Source organism: Anser cygnoides, chromosome 5, assembly GCF_040182565.1.
Source record: "Anser cygnoides isolate HZ-2024a breed goose chromosome 5, Taihu_goose_T2T_genome, whole genome shotgun sequence".
Lineage (NCBI taxonomy): Eukaryota > Metazoa > Chordata > Aves > Anseriformes > Anatidae > Anser > Anser cygnoides.
In genome coordinates, this window is record NC_089877.1 from 11,810,806 (window position 1) to 11,834,029 (window position 23,224).

Here is a 23,224-nt window from a genome sequence, read left to right on the forward strand (position 1 = left end):
CGTACGAGACAATGTGCACTGAAACAAACAAAGAACACAGGGAAAGGACAGGGGAGGCTGAAATAGGGAAGAAAGGGAAGAAGAGGTCCTGGGAGAGATCAAGCATCTTGGTGCCAGTCCAGTATTGATTCAAACGTTGTCCAAGATCAGGGCTAGAGTATCTTACAGGGCCAATTCCAAAACATGCAATTCTGTACGTTTACAGAACACGGAAAATCTGCTAGAGCATGTCCAACACTACTCTGCCTCTGGAAAACTGCTGTTAAGGGACAGATGAAACCACCATTACTGATGAACAGCTTTGAGTTACAGCTTGCGTCCCTGTGCTATTAAAAGGCTAGTGAAGATGCTCGTAACTCAGAAGGAAAAATTACAAGAGAAGGAAAAAATAGATGCAAGAACAAGACAGCCTACAAAAGATAATTGCTCCACAAGACTCTATGATTACCAATTAGGACCCAAGAAATTTCCTTTTGATACGATGTAGGTACTTCCTAGCCAACTTCATTCTCTAGGCTTGCCCCAAGTTGCAAAGACAAATCCAAGTATTTAGTAGGAGAATCATACCACTAAGTGTTCCTGCAAATATCTACCATAAAATTTCTCTTTTATTCATCTGAGAGTAAGCTATAAAGACATAGCTAAGCCAGTTGTTGGCTATACAGTGGATGAGCTGCAGTTTTTGATATCAGTTATGGAATGTCTTTAAGTTCCTACAGTCAACGCTGTGTCCCCATAAGTGAAATTGACACCTTTGTATCATACTTATTTTTTAGTTTGAAAAGTAGGTCAACACAACTATTGAAAAATACACCTGATTTATTCAGTGATTTTCAGAAAGAGCTGCTGGGAGTTGTAGATTCAACTGTTTTTTGATTTAAGTAAATCAAATGCACTCCATCAATTCTCAGCAGAATTTCTTCTCTTTCGTTTGATATAGGAGAATCTATTACCAATGTCAGGAGTTCAAGTCTGTAAGTAGAAGACAAGATAACTACAAGAAACTGGCAAGTCTGCAGGAAAGCATAAAAATTAAGAATAAAATCTGCTGCTGAGAATTATCACCTAGACTTTTAGTGCAGAGGTTTGGGGATTTATGCTTCCTGAAAGGGGAGTACTTTTTTGTTGTTCTTGTTAGAGCACAGCATTTAGTTCAAGTAAAGTAGAAGGAAAATAGATCCTTACATGTTCTTACTGACCAACATGAACTTAGCATGGTGTAATCTGTGTCACAATCAAAAGGGTTAAGAGGAAGTTGTTATAATGCGTGGGATTGAGCTGCTTACTGCCCTTGGAGATGGGAATGAGAAGCCTTAAAGACCGATCACAGCAAGCACAGACCTTAAGATGGTCTTGTGCGTACAGTAGGGCACACGTGGAATAGAGCTTGCCCTGGGCAGCGAAGTGGTCAAGAAAAATTCTGTCAGTGTCAATACCTTTATTCTACAAAGGAAAAAATGCCACGGCTATATTACAAATGGCCGGTCTGATCCTCCCAGGACTGCAAGGTCCTGTGGTTAAGGACTCCTAGAAGCCCGTTCTGCAAAGCACGCTCATAGCATAACCAGCATGCAGGCCGTGCATGGCCCCTGCGACCGGCAGGGATTTCTCTTGAAAAGAAGCTGGCACTAGGATCCGTCCGGCCCGCTGGCCACCTATGACTTACTTACAGCTTTATTGCAGCGACATTCCACGTGGGTAGCCCACAGTCCTGTCTTGAGTAGATCGTGGTGGATAATGTGTGCAAACATTAGCTGTAGGAGATAACTGTAATGGTGTAGCACCTCTGCTAAATTTCTCCCCGTGTGAGGGTACAGAGTCTCAGGGCTGTTGGTATCTTTTCACACATACTTCTAAGAAGCCAACAAAAACAAGAAGTAAAACCCACAATCTTCGAATGCAAAACAGAAAATGTCAATTAAGAAGAGACAAAATGTTCAGGGAAGCCACAAATCTGAATAAATAAGCATCAATTTTATTGAATCATGAATAATTTAAGACTGGTACAATCATCAGCTTTATTCTCCATGACACAAGGGCGGGGAAGGGGGAGAAACAGGGAGGGTGAGAAAGGGGAGGCATGATCTCAAACAGACCATTCACAAATTCCAATCCTAAATGAGAACTGAAAATTAAATAGGGAGAGGAGCAAATGGAAAACATCATAAACGTACACAAAATACTCAATTCCTAGTTTTTCTCTTTAAAAATGGCTAGAAAAAATTCATCAAAATGCAGCACTTTTAATCAAATATTTACATTTCTATGTTACAATGAAAAATGTACATCTTATAGAACATATTTCATAAACTGTTCCACTGGAAACGACTAGATCAAAACAGCAACCTTCCATTTAATATTGACAAAGAAAGATTTTTTTGCTTTGTTTTTATATTTTTTTCTTGAAAGAAAATTGCCACATTTAGACAAGGTTTCATACACATAATATCGAAGTTAAGCATCAACAATGAAGTATCAGTTTGCTTCTTCCAAAATGTACAAAAAGGCTAGCCAACCCCCTCCCTCCCCTTCCCCAAATAAACCACATCTCATTTATGGCCCGTAGAATTCTTGGCAGGTCTGAAGGAAAGAAAATGGTTTATACTTTCAATTTATAACTCAACATGACTGTTGCATAGAATCTTGCTTTTTTTTTCTTCATGATCTTGTTTTCTTTAAAATTACTTCGCAGGGAAAAAAGGCAAAAAGAAAAACATTATTGAAAAAAGCCTTAAATTATAACAAAGTCACTTAAAGAAAGACTTTCAGAAAGACTTTTTAAAGTAAGATCTATGAAGTCTTGATAAAAATTAAGTGTGCACTACGGGTAACCCTGCTTCCCGAAGTTTCAGAAAACATACTGAATGTTGTGATGCTTAGCATGACTAGCCCACTCAAAATTGCCTCTCTTACTGTAATGCAAACTAGTGTCAATAAAAAATAAAAGATAACAGAAATTCCTTCCTGAGCCTAAGCACAGGATTAAAAATGAGAAAAAAAAATACCCCGTTCCCCACAAATAAAACACCATTATAAACATGTCTTACAGCACTCGGTTAAAGGTTAAGTGAGAAATTTTCTAGGATATTAAGTCCATTTAAAAGGCCTATCCCTGCAACTGGATTTTTGACAGGCACATGCTGTATCTGCATGGATTCAGTTGGAGGATTAGGTACCAAGATTCACAGTAGTAGCAGGTAAAGTCAGTGCTGGGAAGCAGAATTGTCAAGACTACTGGAAAAATTAACCTCTCTTTAAATCAACACCAGCATGCTATATATTTGATTCCATACAGATGCACCCCATTTTTACAGTACCAAGACTAGAGTAGGAACATTGACTGAGTAACCCTTGGTATTTCATTCAGCAAAATAATGAAATAGAGTTCATAAGGTTAAAACAGTAACAACAGCAAGCCCCCCCACCCCCAACATTAAAATATTTTAATTTTTCTTTTACAATATTTTTCTTTAAAAAAAAAAGTCATCAGCACTTAAAAGTTGTAACAGGAGCAGATTCAAGACCAGCTCAGTAAGACAAAGTAAGTACAGTTATGTTACAGAAAGTCATGAGGTATAATAAAACTATCCTCTCAAACTGAGTCACAGAAGCATGAACTTGTCTGTTACATTACTTTAAACCCATAAGGATTAACAAGCTCTTAAAAAAGTGTTTGTAATAAGTTTTCTTTTGTACATTGAAAAAACCAGCATATTCCTGTAATTTACTAATGACAGCATTTATTATAGTTGAAAAGCTTTTTTTTTCTTTCTTTTTTTTCTTTTTTTTTTTTTGTTTTCCTGCATGGATAAAAGAGCTCTTCAGTGATTTATGTAGCTGCGGATTGATACGAACCTGAAAAGTTATCTCATTTCCCTCCTTTTTGTCACATTTCAACAGATTCTAGTATCTCATACAAACAATATTCACAGCAACTTATGATATTCCAAGAGATGACTTTAGCCCTGTTTATTTAAATAAAATCTCGTAATATACAGCACTAATTTAATCAACACAATTAGTACAAAATAAGGCATCGCTTTAAAATTCAGCACCAAAAGATAGCTGGAAAGGCTAGTACAGATCGATATTGAGGACTGATGTTTTTGCTGAGGTACAGCCCGGGACAGCTGACTTGGTGGTGATGGTGTTAGAACCACTTGCTTCCATAGAAAGGAAAGTGCAATTCTTTGTGAGGTGTTCTTGATCCCCAACAGAAGTACAAGCCTTAACACTGATAGTGTAGGTGTGTGCGTTCGGAGAGGAGGAGAAATAAAACCAGGTTCACAGCTCTGCCAAAACTCAAAAGCATGGCCTAGGTAAACTTAAAAGACGCAGTACCTTCCCTCCTTTTTCCAGACTGGAATACTGCTAAGATATATATTTTTTGTAGTTAAAACGAAAAAGCATGGAAGTAAATGTTTTCACCAGAGTAGCACTGAAACTGTCACAGAGCTGAGTTTTAACTAATCCGTTTATGGTTGTGCTGATCGGAACAAAAACTCTGAACAAAACCCAAGGTTTTTAGAAAACTGCTGTAATATTTCATGGCAAGAATTAAAAACTGAAAGTCTGATTAATCCCTTCAGGGGTGTAGCTAACCTCTGTGTACAGGGCTGATAGAACACCCATGCATTGCCTAAGGTCCTTTAAAGCTGTAGGGCTTCAAGGGGCAGAGCCCTTGCACCAATTTCTGTGGAGGAGGGAAGCTCACTCTCATCGGTGTAAACCACGTGTACACCACTGAAGTCAACTGAGCATCATGGATGTAAGTGGGAGGAGAATCAGGCCCGGCATAGCAAAGGGCTACCCAATGGCCAACTTTTAGTAGGATTGATTGTTACACAGTGTTTGAAAAAACCTGATTTGTTCAGACTGTATATATATTTTTATATACTCCTATTTATATATATGTATATCTTTACAAACACACAATGAAAGAAAGCCAAGGTCTCAGACTGGCAAGGAGAGCAGCGCTTTTACTTTTCTTTTTTTTTTTTTTCTTCTCTTTTCTACTATATTTATTCAAACTTCCCTGTTTTGCAGCTTTGCCTTTATGGAGTATTATTACCAAGGCAAGCAATATCGTTATAGCACCAGAACTATACAAAGCTGAGCTTAATCTGCAAAGCTGTTTGGTAAAAGTCCAGCCCTCACCTAAATGTGGTTTGGTCAGAAGCAGCATAGGCAAAAAATTTCCTCTCCTCTCTCCTCTGGACAGTACATGGCACAAAGCTGTTTGCTTCATAGCTGTGAAGTTCCCCCCTCCTTTAACTTTTTTTTTTTCCTTTTAGTAACAATGATTTTAACATCTTCAGTATCTTAGGCATGAGAGCTTACAGCAACTAAACAGAAGAAAACAAAGGAATAGTGCAGTTCTTATCACTGTAAAAAGAAAAACAATACAAAGGTTGCTTGGGTTGCCTGCACCCAGGTTCAAGACTGACTCAAAGTGTCTTCTTGTTCTTGCAGCTCTAATACTGAGATACCAGCCCAGCCCAGGAACATGTTTCTTCTCATGAGTTTGTGATCAGGACTCTTGTCGAGTGGGAGAGCAATCATGGAAACAACCTATTTCTATCTAATGAAGATCACAATGTTGACTCCAGAGATGAATCGAGGATGTCATCGTGATGGCTGTTGCTGTTAGAGTCACTGTCGTAACTCTGGGGACTTGAGTAGTTGGCTGCTTCTTGCAGTCTCATTAGCATGTTCATCTACAAGGGCACAGAAGTTCATGATTATTGGCATTCTGAGGCAGAAAGAATATCAACTCCATATGAAAATCAAAGTGGCATTCACTATGCCAGCATGTAACAGAGGAAAGGAAGGGAAATGGGGATAATTATTAATGTGCATCTGAAAAGAGGCATTATATTTAAAACAGTTATAGGAGCATACACATTAGTCACGAATTGTATGCTTTTCCAGTAAAGGTAAAAATGAAGAGATTGTATCGATTAGTCCACAGCTGTGCCAAAGGTTCGAGCAAGCATCCTTTCCATCTCTTGCTCTAACCCATGGAAATATGTTCAGCACAGTCAAAATAGGTAAATATGAATGTATTAATGTCTAGCTTGATATTTCAAATCATAGAATCATCTAGGTTGAAAATATATTTGTCTATCTATACATGAGCTAGTGAAAGTTAACATGTATTCTGTACTCCCAATTGTGTGGGAAAATGCCTATCTCAGAAGAATAGCTTCAGGGCATTCATAGTTTCAATAACTGTTTCCCACTGAAAGAAAACAGGTATTTAGTCATGCCTTCCAGTTCAGTTTATACGCCCTGTACAAATATGCGTTACCATTTCCTTTATATACACTTGCACTGTATTTCTGATTCATGAATTTGACACCAGTCACAGAGTGTAACAGCTGACAGACTCATTGAAAATCTCAGTTTTCATTTGGTGACTGTAAACACCATGTGAGGTAAAGTAACGTGGCTATTTCATGACTGTGGCAAAACAGGCTTAGCCAAATGGCTCCACTGCACTATTCACATGGTTGTCACCAAATCAAGTACTTCATTCTGGTGTAGAAATTAATAAACATTGGACACATCCCCAGTCACTCCTCAAAAAATGAATCCTCAAAATATCCTCAACGAATGAATCTGAAAAACTTCTGACACTATTTCTTGAAAACTTTATGGGCTTTCTACGTCAACACATTCCACAAACTGTCTTTATGACTTCCTAAGAAACATGGACTTCTTGTTCTAAATCTTTTCAACACTTCTCAGCCATCCTTTACTTTTTCATTCTTGCTTTTAATCCCTGTAAAGAAGAGAAACCAGGCAGATCTGCTGTTTCAAAACTGAGAACTTACCAAAGGATCTCCTTCGGCATCACTCACTGGAACTTGTTTGCTGGTTGAGCCTTCCCGTGACATGGAGTAGCCATCAAACCCCACATCTTCAGGCCGCAGCTGTAGCAGAGGAGGCCACTCATGGTGCTGTGGGGTGGCCGCCCAGGGGTACGTGTCCATTACCCATTTGGCAGGATCCTCCCAGGGAGCTCTCCTCCCATACAACTGAAAAAGTGCAAAAGCATCTTTTAAAGCATTCCTGTTCATTTATCATTTTATTCTATGCTTACCTAACCAAAATTAATGTGCCATGATTCTTTGACTGCAGATAACATTTGCAAGTAAGGCTGAGCAAAACCAAATGAGATTTGCATCACCCTAATGACAACGTTTTAATTATTTTTGATGGCAAGTGATTTGGAAGAGGCTAACCACCTCCTTTGAGGCTGCAATGCACTTTTATGGGTACCGTTTAATAAAAGGGAGATGTGAAAATAACCTCAATTTGGACAGGTGTTTTTTTCTTTCTTTCTTCTTCTCTCTCTCTTTTTTTTTTTTTTTTAAACTTGAATAAAAGTAAATACAGAAAAGAGGCTGTTAACGTTCACATCCAGGTCGCAACAGGAGACAGCTTATCTGTTTGCTGTAAAACTGCAGTCAGAAATATGCACAGGAGGAAACGTAATACCTGTTATCAAGTAATAGTGATGGATGGATGTCAAAGCATAAGTTTTTGAAGCCAAGGGAATTTCTTTGTACTCAACCAAGAAAATGCGCCAACAGAATTTGACTGTGTTCCTATTTCAAGTAAGTGTTCTCTATTTCCAAAACTTTTTCTGTGTTACTGAATCTCTACATATCCTTGTCACGTTCAGCTGTTTGCCTTAATTAGCTAATAAATTCCTTTTAATGCCATATGACTTTCAAAAGCATAAATACAACTTTAAGTGACTTTAAACTTCTGCTTTAGAATTTTCTGGCCTAAGCATCGTTCCGCAACTGGAGTTCATTACTGGCGCTTTGTCACTTGAATTCAGAGACCTCTCTTTCCTGTACAATGCACATGGGGAAAAAGCAGCGGTATAACAAAGAAATTTGTCATCTCTTTCATGGATCTAAGACTATCTTGTTTTCTTCGTTAGTATTTCTTCCTCCCCACACTCCCATTCTATTATCCTGCCCATTGCCAAACAGCAAGAGTTAGGGCAAACTTGAGCTTTCTAGTGCTGTTCCTCACATTGCCATAAATCACTGGAACGTTCTTGCAGCATGGAAACTAATTCTTCCAGTGCAAACAGGCCCCCAAAATGCTGCATCCAAACAGAATGCAGGAGACTGACTTTACCTGGATGCATGGTTAAATCTGATCTTCCTGCATGGCAGCAGAATGTTTCCACAGATATATATCAGGCAAGCGTGTACAAATGGCATTTTGTCAGAGACTCCTATGCAATATTAGAGAATAAAAACAGCTTTCATTCTAAGTGATGTCACGTAGTTCACAGCCTAACCCTTTCTTTGAAAATTTGGCTGCGTTAATTTGCACATGCTAAACAAAGTCTTTTATCTGTTCTATTAGAGCCTTCCTGTAAGAGTTACATGAAACTTATATTCCGGTGAAGCTCAGACACGAATGCTAACTTACTAATAGATGGCAGTCAAATGCCATACGGAAATCACAAAGTATTGAACACTTTCCGGAACAGCACTGAAGCAGGCAGAGCACAGAGCAGGCGTGCCCAGCAGGTGGTGCTAGGCAGTCTTACACATGGCTTTCTGCCGCAAAATAACTCCTCTGGGCCCTTGAGCTGTATTGTATTATTTTCCCAACATAATGTCTTCAAGCTGTGGTAAGTCAGATCGCATATTTTAATCTTGTTGTCAAATCTACGGCAAGTCGTAACAGTTGGTAAGGGCAGAGAATTTTATATTTTCCACACGTCCGTGCTGCCTAGAAGGTCTGTGTGGTTCCTAGATCATTTCTGAAAATTCGCTAGGAAGTCAAATCCCCATTGCAGTATATGAAATCATCATATATCTTCAGCAGATGAAAGATTGAATTACCAGCTTACTATTCCGATCCACAGCAACCAGTCCTGCCCCTTTCATATGAATGCTTTCTAGACAAAGAAGGTGCAATTAAGGAGCAAGAACCTAACAGGTTGGTCCACAAAGCACCACACAGAAACCACTGGAGTAGGAGTGATGGCATCAGGAAGCCACAGAGACTTTAGACCCTCTTTTTGTTGGTGCTCCATTCCATATCAATATACCGAGCAGGAAGAACAATGGGTTTTTAAAACCCTGTAATTTTCACTTCCCTGTTCTGAAGAACCAAAAACTCAGCAGCTCCAACGGGAGCAATTATTTTAAGGATTCTTTTGGCTCACTTGTTTTTGACCCAAAATAGTTCTCTAAATGAGAAACAGAAACATAAAAATAGTTCAGTTTAGATCCAGAGAGATCAGAGTGAAATCAGCAGTCCACCCTTCCTTTCTGGCAGGCAATTTCGCATGAGAGGATGTGTTCTTAAAGGAGTCTTTGTGGGTGTGGGGACAGAAAATAGCCAAAAATGAAATACACATTCTAGCATTAGCTTGTTAATTAATTAGTACAACTCTGGCTGCTCTTTGAGTACTCATGTTTTATTCCCATCCACAGACTCAACAGAGAATTCTACAGCAAACTAGGAAATTATTTAAAATGAAATGAATTAGTGGGATCTGGGGAAATTGGATCGGAGCAGATACAGAATCTAAAGCAAAAAGTGAGAAACTGGAATCCTTACACTTAAAATGCAAGCCATTCAAATAACAAAGAAAGATGCAGATAACAGGCAAAACGAGGAAGCAAAAAGAGGGTTTTATCAATTGTTATGCTTTCTCATCCTTTCTGTTACTAATGTTTCAATGCTTTCCATACCTGCTGATCAGCTGATACAAGACCTCCAAAACACAATACAACATGCCTGAGCATCCCATTGCAGGAGGAAACAAGAACACACCCTCTCTTCTCACTTGTTTTAGGTCAAAAAGAGTATTAGCTTCCCTTACCTTCCTGTATAGGGACACTCTACAGGAACTTTTATGTAAAAATAGTTCTTCTCTTCTGTTCTATTTCTACCTATGTTTCTCTTTGTGCATTCTGAAAACCTGATGTCTGAGTACCTACCACAGTCATCTCAAAGAAAATGAAGTCTCTAGGTACTGTCAAAATTCAAATGGTAAACGCAGTTTGTACAAATTCTCACTAAAACTTGTTGAACAATGCATGTATCTAGTAGTTATGAGGAGCCATTAGTAAAAACTCAAATTTCTATGACAAGGCTGTTTTTTCTCACTCTCTGTGTTAACATCTATAAATCTCTGCTGCCGAGATAGTAAATGAAACTCCAGGTGTTTCGTAAGTGGACAACATAAAATCTTTTTTTTTTTTTTCCTTTTAAGCATGTTTTCAAGTACTCAAACTGGTGTGTCTTCTCTTCATTATTGCTTCATTTTCTGCAGAGTACTCCCATCCAAACAAGAGCTGAACCTCAAATACAGAAACAGTATTGCATAGAAAAGAAAAGGTGTTTTTCAAAAGAAAACCTTCACACTTTTCTAACGGATCTTCATGACAAGTCATCCCGATGAATACTGTAAAGGTGACCCCTAAGCAGCCCCAGAATGGAGAGAACTGTTCTTCACAAACCCAAAATTACCATTCTGTGACATGACCTCTTCTCTCAAGGAGCTTGTAACTTGGGAGTTCTTTCATGTTTCAGAAAGATTTTGGGCTCAGAGACATACATGGTAGAGAACCTATTATTTCTGTAGTAAAATTTCCTACCTATTAATTATTCTTACTAATAACAAACCGTGTCTTGCTCAGTTTGAATTTTTCTAGTGCAAACTTGTCAAACAGCCAGTAAATGTTTTTCCCCCACTGAAGCAGAAGACTCCCAAAGACCAAACACTGTTTCATCTTCCTATTGAGTAAACTGAATAGTTTGAACTTCTCATCTCACTGTACAATGCTATCTGTATCTTAAATTATACCTATTGCCCATTTCTGAACCCTTTTAACTTGTAAATCTTTTTTTCTTTATCATACAGAAGTACTTCCCTCTTCCTACCTCTATGAGATTATAGGTTATACCCCTAAAATGGCATTTGTCCTCTTACCAAAACACAAGCTTCTGATACATCAGCATAATTTACTATTCTCCACTTATCTTCAGCCCTTTTCAACCTCCCAGACTCTCACTGTCATCCACCTTTTTATTTCTTTAAATGTGATCTTGCATTTAGCTCTACTGCAAAACAAGTAATTTTTAAATGAGCAGATTTCACAGATGCTGCAAGGGGAAAGCTTCAAGTTCCATCTGCCCTAATCCTCACGTTATCAAAATACAGGGATTTTTCTCACAGAGAACTCTTTATCAAAAATAACTACTTTAATGTATGCAACACCCAGAATTTACTCATATTTGATTATGCTATCTCCCAAAACACCTTTTAAATTATGTGCTGCTGTTCTTACCCTGTGAACAGAGAACTGAAAAATCTAAATTTTTTTTTTCCATAATTCCATGTCAAGTCAGTAGCAAACCTCTGTTAAGCCATTCCTCGTGATTCCAACATGCTTTATAGTCATGGAGATGCTAAGAATTGCATGAATGTAAGAATTGAATGCCTAAAGCTATCCAAATTGTTAGACAGTGTGAATCAGATACAAAGTACAGGCAATCATATGATTTCACTATAGACTCTGAAAGAATTACAAAGGAATCTACTCAAAATTTCATCCTGAAGATTGAAGAAATAATCAATACTGATATTTTTTGATATTTTGATACTGATATCAAAACTGATATTGAACCTATCATGTTCATTTATATGTTTATCTCCTTATACGTCTTTGTTTATCCTCTGTTCAAGATTTCATTTGCAAAGGAAAATCATACGTAACAGTTAATGACCACAAACATGTTTTTCAGGTGCACAGTCCAATTTTAAAGTGTGCTCCTGGATTATCAAAAACTGATTTTTGAAAACAGATTATTGAAAGACACTTGGATGCCTAACTGCCACTAAAAACATCAACAGTTTAGCATTTAAGCACTTTTCAAAAAATCACTCTGGAATTTATGTGCTTCCACTCTGTATTTCAAACTGGTAGAGTGAAGAGAGTATTTCTCCCTGAAATTAATGACTACATTTTCACAGACATGCAAGTATTTAGTGTGAAAAGTTACACCCACAGAAAACATTGTCATTATTCAGTTTTCTCTGATGCTGTGTTGCCTTCTGAATAGATACCATTTTAAAACCTGTGATTTTTCATTTTTGTCTGCTCACCTGTAGCCCTTCTCTAACTGCCTCCAGAAGGTATGGGATGATGGAGTAGTTCCACAGGTCAGTAAACCAAACTCTTGAACCATCTACATCTATTGGACAAGAGAGGAAGAGCCGTGGACCTGGAAAGGGGAATTCAGGTATTACACTCAAATCATAACGACATGAATCAAAACAGGATCAAGCAACAACTTGCAGCTCTCTAGAGAAAGAAGCCAAGGATGAGAGAACAAACGTAGCTATCTGGTGAAGTGCTCTTCCATGAGAGTTCAAAAATCCTCTGAGTCAATTTGAAAAACCATAGCTTTCGAGGTGAAAACTATTAACCAGATTTCCTAACAAAGTTGATATCAAGGACTTCAGAGGTCTATCAAAATGGGGAAAATAAGTTTAGAAACTTCTTGTATGGTTTGTCTGAGAGTAAAAAAAATGAATCTGAAAGCAGGGTTTAAAGAAACCTTTTATTACCTTACCTAGTACAAGGAAACGTGCAAGGATGCATTTGGTGTACAAGGAAATAGAATACATACGTTTATATATGTCTGGAAATGCATTTCTTCCAGAATGGGCAGAACACTTACCAATAGTAACATCAGAGGAGCTGTGAGCCTCCAAGAACTTGTTCAGATGTTGCCAGACCTTGGGAATCCAATCAATAATTTTAACCAGCTCTGCATTTCTCATCCTGCCACTGATCTCTGTTTCAATTAGTTTTCTCCTCAGGAAACGGCCGAGAAAGCCTTTGACTGGCTCAGTGTGGTTAGCACATAGCACCCATCTGTGGCAGAACAGCAAAAATGTCTGCAATTATTCTTTAGTGCAAGAGAAAATATTCTGGGCTAAATATTTCTTATCGTTTCTAAATGATTATTGTGATCAAAAAGGGTGATCCCAGTTGTATATTTTTCTTAGAAAAAATTATTTTCGAATGATGAGTTCATTAGATGAAACAATTCATATCGTGCTTTGTTTCGTCTTACTGCTCACTGGCTATCTGCTTCACCTATAGTCATATTTAAAATTTGTTAGAAGATCAAATATCTTAAAAATCCTCTGAACAGCCAAAGTTTTATTAACTGTAGTTATTTCAATAACAGCATCATAACATAAAGCTGCACAAGTTAGGGCAGCAGCTACTGGAGAATGGTATTTCTATCCCAGTTTGCTATTTCAGCTGATAAGAACAACTTCAGATGACTCAGTAGCCATTGCTCCTTTGTGAGCCCACAAACATAAATGAGAAATATGAATAAGCAGTACCTGAAATTATGATGAAGTTGAAGATTAGGTGTTGAGGAGGTGGCTTGGTTCATTGTGCCAATAATATACGGACTATTAAAAAAATCAAGCAAATAAAACTTGTAAATTTTGTTAAAAATAAAAAATGCTAGGTTTTTAACATTAAAAAGCTTATTCAAACTTTTTATTTTTGGTCAGAGAAGGCTTTTGTAGTTACTTGTAACCGGATTCTCTACTGAGAATCTGAACTACAAGAACATCAAATTCTGAAAGCAAAATCGAAGCCTCAGAGCAGGACCTTTCGCTAAAAATGTCTTTTTAGTATTGAAGGTCTACTGCATGAAATGAATGCAAGTTACCCAACGCATCTACTACTTTTTTTATTACTGATTATAGAAGAATTGATTATTTTATGCAGAAAAAAATCTCTGAAGTGCTGCCCATAATATGGATGGTCTCACCATCTCAGTCCTCTTTACCAAATTAATCTACAGTTCATTGTTCTGATCATATTCTGGAACTGCTGTTCTTTGACATTATTGGGATTTGGAATGAGTTCTAGGATTTCTTTACCATTTGTGGTACTTGCAGTTTAGGAGTCCATTAAAAATTTCTCCTAGGGAGCTAACGTGATGCAAATTATCCAAAATGATTACAAGAGGCATATCCACAGCATTATTTTCACTATTACACTGGTCTGCTAGGTTGGACAGGTATTGGCGGAGTTCCTGCAAAGCATACATTAAAAACAAAACAAAAAAGTTTTCATTATATTTCTTGAAAATCCAGGTAATACAAATAAATTAGTGGCTTTGCAATGAAATCTGAAGCAAGAGAGACCGCCATCTTACGTGTGTTCACATTTCCCATGAGGAAACAGAAAAATATGGTTTTCCTTCTCTTCTGTAGGTTTTGCTACATATTCAAAGACACTTACATGAGATAAGGGCCTAAAGAGGTCAAGATTTTGCCTTTTGCTTTATGTTTTTTCATTTGTGTTGTCCTAATCTGACACAGAAGTCTGAAATGCATTTTTCTTTCTTTTCAGGAACTTATTCAAATCTCTGTATACCAAGCTGGACAGTTGCTATTGTTACGGCTAGGTTTGTTCTCTGTTCTTGCCGCTGTGTTTCTATCAAAGCAGAACTGACAAAATTAGCCTGGTATAAAGCACTCCTCAAGCAGGGACCGAACTTAGATGCCTTCAGTAATGACACAAAAGAATGATGAGCTCAGAGTGCTACTGCTGGGTGACTGGGTGTGGCTGAAAAGCTCTCTTCATCTTTAAAGCATTTATTACATAGCATGTCTCAAATTATGCCAGTGGCCTACAACCACACTTTCAACCACTCTTGTTCTCCAGAGGAAGATCTGCCTAAGGCCATCAAACTTTTTTTTTTTTTTTTTTTTTTTTTTTTTTAAACCTAGACATTCACTTGAGGTATATTTGGCAAAACCAAAAGCACATAAAAAGCAGAGACATGCCTTACAAGCTCAGGAATGTGTCTGGACAACAGTACCTACTGGAACAGCGTATGCAGATTACCACTGCTGATACTTGTAGCTGCAGAAATTCTGAAGGTCTAGAGATGCATTTCATGTTTTTTGGAAAAATGTCCGCATGCAATGAGGATCGCTGAAGTTGCTGGGAACTTTGTGCAGGTGTTTAACTTCCTCAGCAATTCTCAGCCTTCTAACCACTTGAAAATCATGATGCCTTTAGGTGTTTAAACATACATCTGGAAGCATGCTATTTAAGGCCCCAAAGCCTGGTGAATCTACAGTTCTGAAAAACTTAGATATTGTCCCCTTCAGAATTAACGGAATGCTTTAAAAAGAAAGATAAGTTTAAAATCCCACTTGCCTATTTTTGATGAATTAACAAAGGAGCAGTTCTCTCATTTTTGACATATGGTAACATTAACTGTGCAAGCAACGATTTGTTTTCTCACCTTACTGGATTTATGGTCCACATTGAAGGTTGCAATAATTCCATCAGCCAACTCCCTGCCCTCTCTAAGGACCATATATTCAGACAGACGGTTTGCTAGATATGTTTTACCAGTGCCACTAGGGCCAGACAAGATAATCCGTCGGTGTTCCATCAAGAGAGAGACGTAGCGCTGCAGTATAGGCTTGGGGATCAGTGATTCAAACACAAGACAGTCCAAACTGTTCTCGCAGATACCTGCAACAGTAAAAGATTCCTCATTTATAGCAACTCCCAATTTTTATCCAGATTACCTACAAGTTGTTTTTTTTCCCCTTAAAAAAAAAGTAGCTGTAATGCTGAAAAGCAATCCATTAATGAAGTTTTAACAAATCAAGATTAATTGAAATAACTGGAAAGCCAAAACAGAACTGAAGCGTGGGACTTTGTGAATATACCTGGGCCCAGTAGCAGTAGGAGAAACTCCCAAAATAAAACTTTGTAACAGCAGATTTAGATCCAACCTGACCGAACCGTTTCTTATTTCTGAGAGAAATCCCTTCCCCACTCTGGTGTCCCTTGTAATAGAGAACAGCACATATAAAAAAGTGAGTAAGTAACCTGTAAGCTTCACCTGGATTCTCCATCAGCGTTCCCAGTTTTCAAAGAATTCAACTTCTCTAGATAAAATTTACCATATAACTGTTTCCAGGCTACGTTTTTCACGCAGGAACCATGTGTTTCACAGTATTTTGTTACGTACACTTACACTACACATATATACAGAATTTACCTGTTTACTTTTGAATCGCTAGACAAAAAAACAGCTATCATCAACTCCCCCTGCTTTCCCAAACACATGTAATTAAACTCCTCTGTATGCTGATGGCTATCTCTTCTAACATAAAACTCCTACTGATAAGCATTTATGCAATGTCAGCAATCACTTTAGGCAGAATTGGCTCAGGAAAAACATACAATGCTTCAAAATAAACAGAAGAAAGGGAAGTTGGCAGATCACCCATAGAAATGTTTGCACCTCAATGGTTACTTGGAATATTAAATATTTATATAGGCAGCTTTATATCTCAACGGTATATGTGAGTAACTGATTTCCCATAAATTGATTAAATACACTCATACTTTATTGAAAAATGTTATCATGTATGAACCTTCAAAGTACAAGTCAAGACATTGCAAGTTAAATACAAAATCAACTGAAGCTTCACAGATATGAGCAATATTTCAATTGGGATTATACTCTTGGACAATGCATTCCAAGTAAGTGAGCAGAACACTCAGAGTTCACATCAAGCTTCAGTAAACTGAGATATTTCATGACTTCGTTTGTCTTCCTGTGTGCTGATCTGCTACAGAATTGATTTTTTTTTTATACCAGCAGTCAGAAATCAAAATACTTTCAAAATTCTCAGTCAAACTTTGAAATTGAGCTGTAAAGTGGTTGGCAACGTTCGTATGTATTGTGCTACTCTATGGCTGTATGCAGACCTATGCTAGATATTTCAGTGGTGTCACTTCAAGCAAGCTGATTAACACTGAAATTGCAGTGGTTGAGGACGTCACCTCAACCCCAGTTTTTTTATTCATTTGGAAGAGCACTTTGCTGCTCAAACAATTCCACTGCGACACCTGTGGTGTGAGGTGCTCTCCAGCACAACTCAAGGCACCGATTTAAGACATCTGGAGGAAACTGCTATGTGTACAATTATTCCTATTTTTACAGATCGAAAATTTGCTCAATTTATAGATTTACCATACTCTAAGTGCTTTCTTCATCAAATGGAAACAGAAGAACGGTAAATAAAAGGCAAGGACAGGAAAAATAGACACAACTAAAAGTTTCTACTCCTCTGAGATTCTTGACACAGTATGCTTTGATAAAACTGTAATTACTGAGAACTACAACAGACCGATCGAGTGCAATTACCTTTGATGGTAACCGAAATCGTATTGTTTTCTCCAACTAGATAGCCACAGGGCAACAGCTCAGGTGTCTCTGCGCTGTTTGTGCGTTTGATTTCTCCAATGCTATAGCCCAGAACACTGTCTGAATTCAGTCCCAGCTGACTCACTGGATCCACATGAATGATGTATTCCTACGGTGAAAAAGAGGATGGAAAATTTTACGAAACACTGAAAGCTTTGAGCCTGTAGATTCTAAGCTACAACAACAACACTGAGTTGAGTATTACTTGATACTGGCAAATGCCTGTTCAAATAGTACCAAGCAAATCCTGAAAGAAAAAGCAGACAGAATAGACAAATAACTGCTACGTGCTTTACAGATGAGGAAACTGACAGTAAAGTTAGCTGACTTCTCTGAAGTCACACACAAAATCTTTGTAAAAGTCAGTGCTGTTTGGACACATACAAATTCAAACCGGTGTATACATCTGAGCCTCCATGCAGGCCTCCTGTTGTCAAATACACTGTGAATGCTAACAGAAGAATTGAAGCAGAGAGCAAATTGTATACACTAACCTTAAACAACCGCCTAACCACACCATCCAGAACATCCCATTTGGTCTTGCCACTGACTCCAATGCAGCCTATGAGGAAGGTGCGAGGCCTTGAATCCTAAGTGAATATAAGTGTGAATTGTGAATTTAAATTAATAAATAAATCCTAACTGTGTCACACGTCTGTTTAAGGTAACTGAAATTCTGGCATAGTTATGGTGCATCTTTATTTCTTTATATAGTAAATTCTGAATACTATATGAAATCCTTGTTCTCTACTTAACATTTTTACAGTGTTGGAGTGACAAATCTAGAGGATACTTAAGCAATACCCAGTGTTAAGCTAAATGTGTTTATTAATCAATCCACAAACAATTCAAAAGCATCTGAAAAGATTACAGCTTATCAGAAAGTCAGAAAGTTTCAGGAATTCTAGGCAGAAGTTCACAGCATTCATTTTTCTGTGACTTCATAATCTAAAATATGTTGCATTTTCAACATCTATCCTATTTACTTCTAGAAATCATGCCACAGACAAAGAAATCTAGTGAAATTCTACATAAATTTCTACATAAACTTGTGTGTTATGTTTTGCATATTATACCATTTTAGTTAATAATTTTGCTTCTGATTTCTACAGCAGATAAAGAAAAAGGAATGCACCTCATTTTTCTATTCCTCTGTCGCTGTACTCACTATGAAACATTTATTGAAGAAAAACTGATTTCTAGCGTAATACTTCATGTTCAACTAAAATGTAAAGAATCATTTCCACACGGTAACTTTACTGACAGTAAGCACAGTAGAGCCCAACAGAATTAGCAATACATTTTTACTGTTAATTTACTTATCTGGGGCTGTAATTTATTAATGCAAAATTGTTATTTCATGGGAAGATCTGCTGAGCTGATTTTATTTCTGTTTATTGAAATTTCTGTCCCCTCTTACAAAGGCCATTAAATGATTTCTTAAATGCACTTTTACAGGTACTCATAATGTGAGACAGGAAGATCAATGCTTGGTAAAGATTGTGTAGTACATTCATGCGTGCGTTACACACATGAAGCAGGCTGAAATTTCACAATATTTGAAACATATTTGGATATTTAAGATTCTTTACATTGCCTAAGAAAGGAGAACATCTGAAAAATAACTGATTAAAAATGAAATACTTGTACCAGAGAGGAAAACTTGAACTACAGTTACAGTTCTCCCAGTCTGGACCTAACAAATGCTTGTGGAATACTGTTGCTTCTAGCTTTTTAGCTTACCTTCTGTCTACACACTGCATCATTTTGATTATTTCAACTTAAATAAAACTTGAAATAATAACAGAAAGGAGCTTTGTGCAGCTTTTAACAGATCAGTCTTAAATATAGGCTACCCCAAGGTGCAGATTAGTCTGCTCAACTCCTTGACTGAAAAATTGACCTGTCTTTCAGAGATTAATTGTAATGTTACTACCTACACCACTGACACACGGTCTAGGCTAGCAGTCCTTGATTACTGACATAGGTTCGGGGCTAGTGCTGATGTCACCAACTGGCAGAAGCTGTAAAATAAGAAGTCACTGCAGATGAGTCCCATGAGACAACCCAAACTGGTGTTGCTGGCGCTCAGCAGTTCAATGAAGTGAGAGTTTAGTGCTTTGTCTATCACTATTGATATGTTTGATATGTAAACTATTCTGCTGAGAAATCTGTAACGAATGTTTTGCAAATAAAAGCCTTCAAAAGAGATTGTAATGTGGCAGAAAATTTAAATCCAAAGTCGCTTATATGGAGACAAAATACAACTCACCTCCTTCCATTTCATTTCGTCCTGAAAGTTGACAACTATTTTGACATGCCTGCCTCCTTCTTTCCGGGCAGAGCCATCGCCAGTGTCATCTAACAGCATGTCTGTGAACAGATGACATCGACAGCTTTCATTGCTGTATCATAACAATGAAGGCTATTCTAGTTTATGCTAACACTTCTATTGCAGTCTAACTACAACACATCTGGGCTTTACATGCCCAGAAGTTAAACGTAAGAACCAGGTTTACTGACGTCCTTACTAAATATCAAGATCACTTTTAAAAAGAAATCATTAGTCAGTTGCTCTGTATTTTTCTTCCTACAAAATATCCCCCTGGCTAATACAACACCATTAAATGGCTCTGAACACAACTCTCTGCAGCTGAGGTCATAGTTGGACAACTGCAATCTAGGGTGTAGCAGACCTACGATGACATTTTAAAAGAAGGCTTTATGCCAGCTCCTGACATATTTCCACACCTTAGCTGTTAATAATTTTCATGCTTTCATATTCCATGGCTAACCAAACCAAACCTTCCAAGTGCAGGATAAAACCTGCCCACCGCCTTTCTCATTAAACTCACCGAGACTGGTTGACTCCGTGAGGTTCAAACTGTGTTGAGAGAGACCCACTGAATGTCTTGGAGAGGATGAAATGGAAACCTGAGACTGAGCCCTGCTACAGCTGCCGTGGTTTTCAGATTTCAGCCGATCATTTTCTGCTTTTAATTTTTCAATCTCACTCTTGAAAAGACAAGTCAGCGGTTAGAAGGCACAGTGAAAACACACTCTTAAAATAGCGCAGCATAAGCAACTACAGAAGAAATATTAATTCAGTGGAAATGCCTTTTTCACATGATTTTGAGGCACTGCAGTAAATTAATTTTAATTATCACAATGACCTTTCTATGACATTTCTCAAAGTGTCCTAGAAAACAAAAATACGTGGGAATTTACTAAACACTGAAACGTAGCTCCTTTAAAGCAGATGGCCTGAGAATTTTTTAAGAAGCTGTTGACAGCCAATGAATGGTCTCCCCACAGGTTTCTAGGGTTGAAACAGTTAGCTGTTGCTGAGTTCAGGGAGGCGGAAATCATGGGTTCAAGCTGACCTTAATGAAGGTGTAAGGTATAACACTGGTACACAGGTAAACACGATTTTTTAGTAAGCATTCAAAAAGCTTTGAATTTACTTCCTTTTATGTTTTTATTGTGTGGCAGGATGGCCAGCGTTTAACACCTCAATATACACTGCAGTATTTGGTGTAGTTATCCCCTACCTGCATTCTGTTCATCGCCTCCCGCAGCTGGTCAAGCTGATGAGCAGAGCTAAGGGCTTCTAAACGAATATCAGTTAACTTCATTTCCTTGTCTCTTAGTTCATTTCGTAACTGCATGACTGTTTCAGCTTCACTGTCTGTGCATTCAGAAATTCTGGAAAAGAATGAAAAAGAGACATTGAACTAGACCATTTGTTACTTTTCAGACAGTGCTTTGCCAGCATTTATTAGTAAAAGAGAGAAAAATATATATATTCTTCAGGGAGTAAGCAACAGTTTTGGCTTACTGCATTAGTGATACCATAAATCAGATATTAAATAGGTCATGGAAACATTACAGCTTAGCGAAATACGTCTGAGGGTTAGTTTTCTTTAATCAGCATATGAAACAGAATTCAGGAAATTACCTACTATTGGATAGTCTACTTTTTTCATGGTAGTTGCCATAAAATAACTATTTTAAAGCCAAAATCTAAATAAATTAAGGGGGTGCAGGCAGTAACAGTAGTTGGTTGAAGATTGATGATTTTACAGAAAGATTTAAAGCTCACCAGGTGTGCACAGCTGGGTTTCCCTGAAATGTTCTGGAGGGCTTTGGAACTCTACACCTATTCAAGCGTGATAAATTCCTGTTCGCTTTAAAGCACTCATGCTCAAAAAATTTTTGGTGGCGTTCTTCTTCCCTCCTCCCAAAAAAAAAAAAAAAATTCTAGACGAGTAACATTTCAGCACATTCATTCATAAGTGTATCTATATAAAGATCAACTACCCAGCTGCATGCTTTGAGGGAGATTTCATTTAGAACGTCTCTCCTTAAATCAGGTTAATGAGAGATGTTTTCTTCACCAAAAAACCAATAAGCCAAAATGTATAAGTTTGACTTTTGCTCTATCCTTCCCTCAGTTTTCTCTCTTTTCTCATGTTGAGTCTTTTGGCTTTCTTGTCAAGATGTGATGTATGCACACAGCGTTTTGACTGATGATGGACGGGATCATCATTTAACAATTTACCAGCCTTAGAGTTCTAAAACACAATTTGCTGTAGTCACCAGAAACTCATTCAGTTAGGCTCAAGTGTCTGGAGAAGCTTTAAAAAATTCATGGGGGATTATCTTCTGATACTAACATTTCATCACTATTATTTGACTGGAAACTATTGCTATTCTTTTCACCTTTCCATGGGAAAACAAGTGATGGGCAAAACTTCAAGTTTGGATGCTTACTCAGATGCATTTGAACTGAAATCAGGCTAGAAGTTTTGTATGTTATTTACAAGGTTGTAAGGCCATCTGATAATTACATGTGTCACAATATAACCTCTTACATCTTTCTGTATTTATTTACTCTGTTCAAATGCAGAAGCTACTGATACAGTTAACACAAAATCCATTTTACAGTTTTCCAAGCACATTCTAAATGTGAGTGTATATTCAAAACTGCACAGTAAGACCATTTTAACTTTATTTCATAGGTAGCCAAACTGAAACATCAACGTTGTCTGTGACCTTCCCATGAATGTAAAGTTAGCTAAGCAACAGCAAAGTCCTGACTTTAAAATGGAGACATATGGTTTGGCCGTACAGATTAGTCTATATAATAGCTTGCTGCTACCAAAAGGAGCAAATTTGCTTCTCACTCTTCCTTGCCTAGCCTGCTCCTGGCTGTGTTGCTGTCATGCCCCCATGCTTACACCAGCTCTAACACTCATCTGTGTCTGATCAGTCCGCCAAGCTGATCCAACTCAGCAACCTGGGATAAAAAAACCTGTTCACTTTTCTTTCAAATTATTTTTCACCTGATTAGCATGTTGAATTGGCTCAGTAGAATTGTCTAATGAGTAGCAGAACCGGTGTGAGAGAAGGACCGGGCACAGGAGGTCCAGAAGCAAAGAGGAGCAGGTCATTTCCATTCATCAGAAACAAGCTGTTAGGTGAGTTCGGCTGTATCGCTATACCATGATGTTTGATTTCCAGTAAATCTTTACCTTTAGCTGAATTTGTCAACTTAAATTGGGAAATCATCACTGCAGCTTAGCACAATATGCGCTGCCTTTAGCCAACAGAAAAAAAAACAAAATCCCAGACTTGGCCTGGTTTGTTTCATTAACAGCTAGAGATCCAATTAGTTCTGCACTCAAAGGTTACCCAGGTTATAAATACTCTTCATACTCAATATGTTTTACTGAGAGAGCTCCCCAGTGAAATATGAAACAACACTACAGTAAAGAAGCAACGATTTTTAGCTTATTGGATACTCATGGAAAGGTACTGTGTCAGTCAATACTAAGTCAGCTTACCTATCTTTAATTCCCTGAATATACAAATTCAACTTTTCTGTCTTTTG

The 23,224-nt window shown here is 37.7% G+C and overlaps 1 protein-coding gene across 9 annotated transcripts in view; it reads right to left on the bottom strand.

Moving 5' to 3' along the window:
* Positions 1-1,953: 1,953 nt before the first annotated feature.
* The window catches only part of NAV2 (neuron navigator 2), a 422,583-nt gene continuing 401,312 nt past the window's right edge, over positions 1,954-23,224 (bottom strand). For all 9 annotated transcript variants that reach the window (XM_066997396.1, XM_048050015.2, XM_048050013.2 and 6 more), the window contains 12 exons: positions 20,883-21,036; positions 20,187-20,346; positions 19,604-19,704; positions 17,826-17,921; positions 17,272-17,440; positions 15,346-15,581; positions 13,967-14,121; positions 13,415-13,486; positions 12,736-12,932; positions 12,158-12,276; positions 6,837-7,040; positions 1,954-5,717 (listed from right to left, as the gene is read on the bottom strand). In XM_066997396.1, the coding sequence (XP_066853497.1) occupies positions 5,592-5,717; positions 6,837-7,040; positions 12,158-12,276; positions 12,736-12,932; positions 13,415-13,486; positions 13,967-14,121; positions 15,346-15,581; positions 17,272-17,440; positions 17,826-17,921; positions 19,604-19,704; positions 20,187-20,346; positions 20,883-21,036 (1,789 nt within the window). In that variant the 3' untranslated portion in view covers positions 1,954-5,591. The remainder of the gene's footprint in view (positions 5,718-6,836; positions 7,041-12,157; positions 12,277-12,735; positions 12,933-13,414; positions 13,487-13,966; positions 14,122-15,345; positions 15,582-17,271; positions 17,441-17,825; positions 17,922-19,603; positions 19,705-20,186; positions 20,347-20,882; positions 21,037-23,224) is intronic.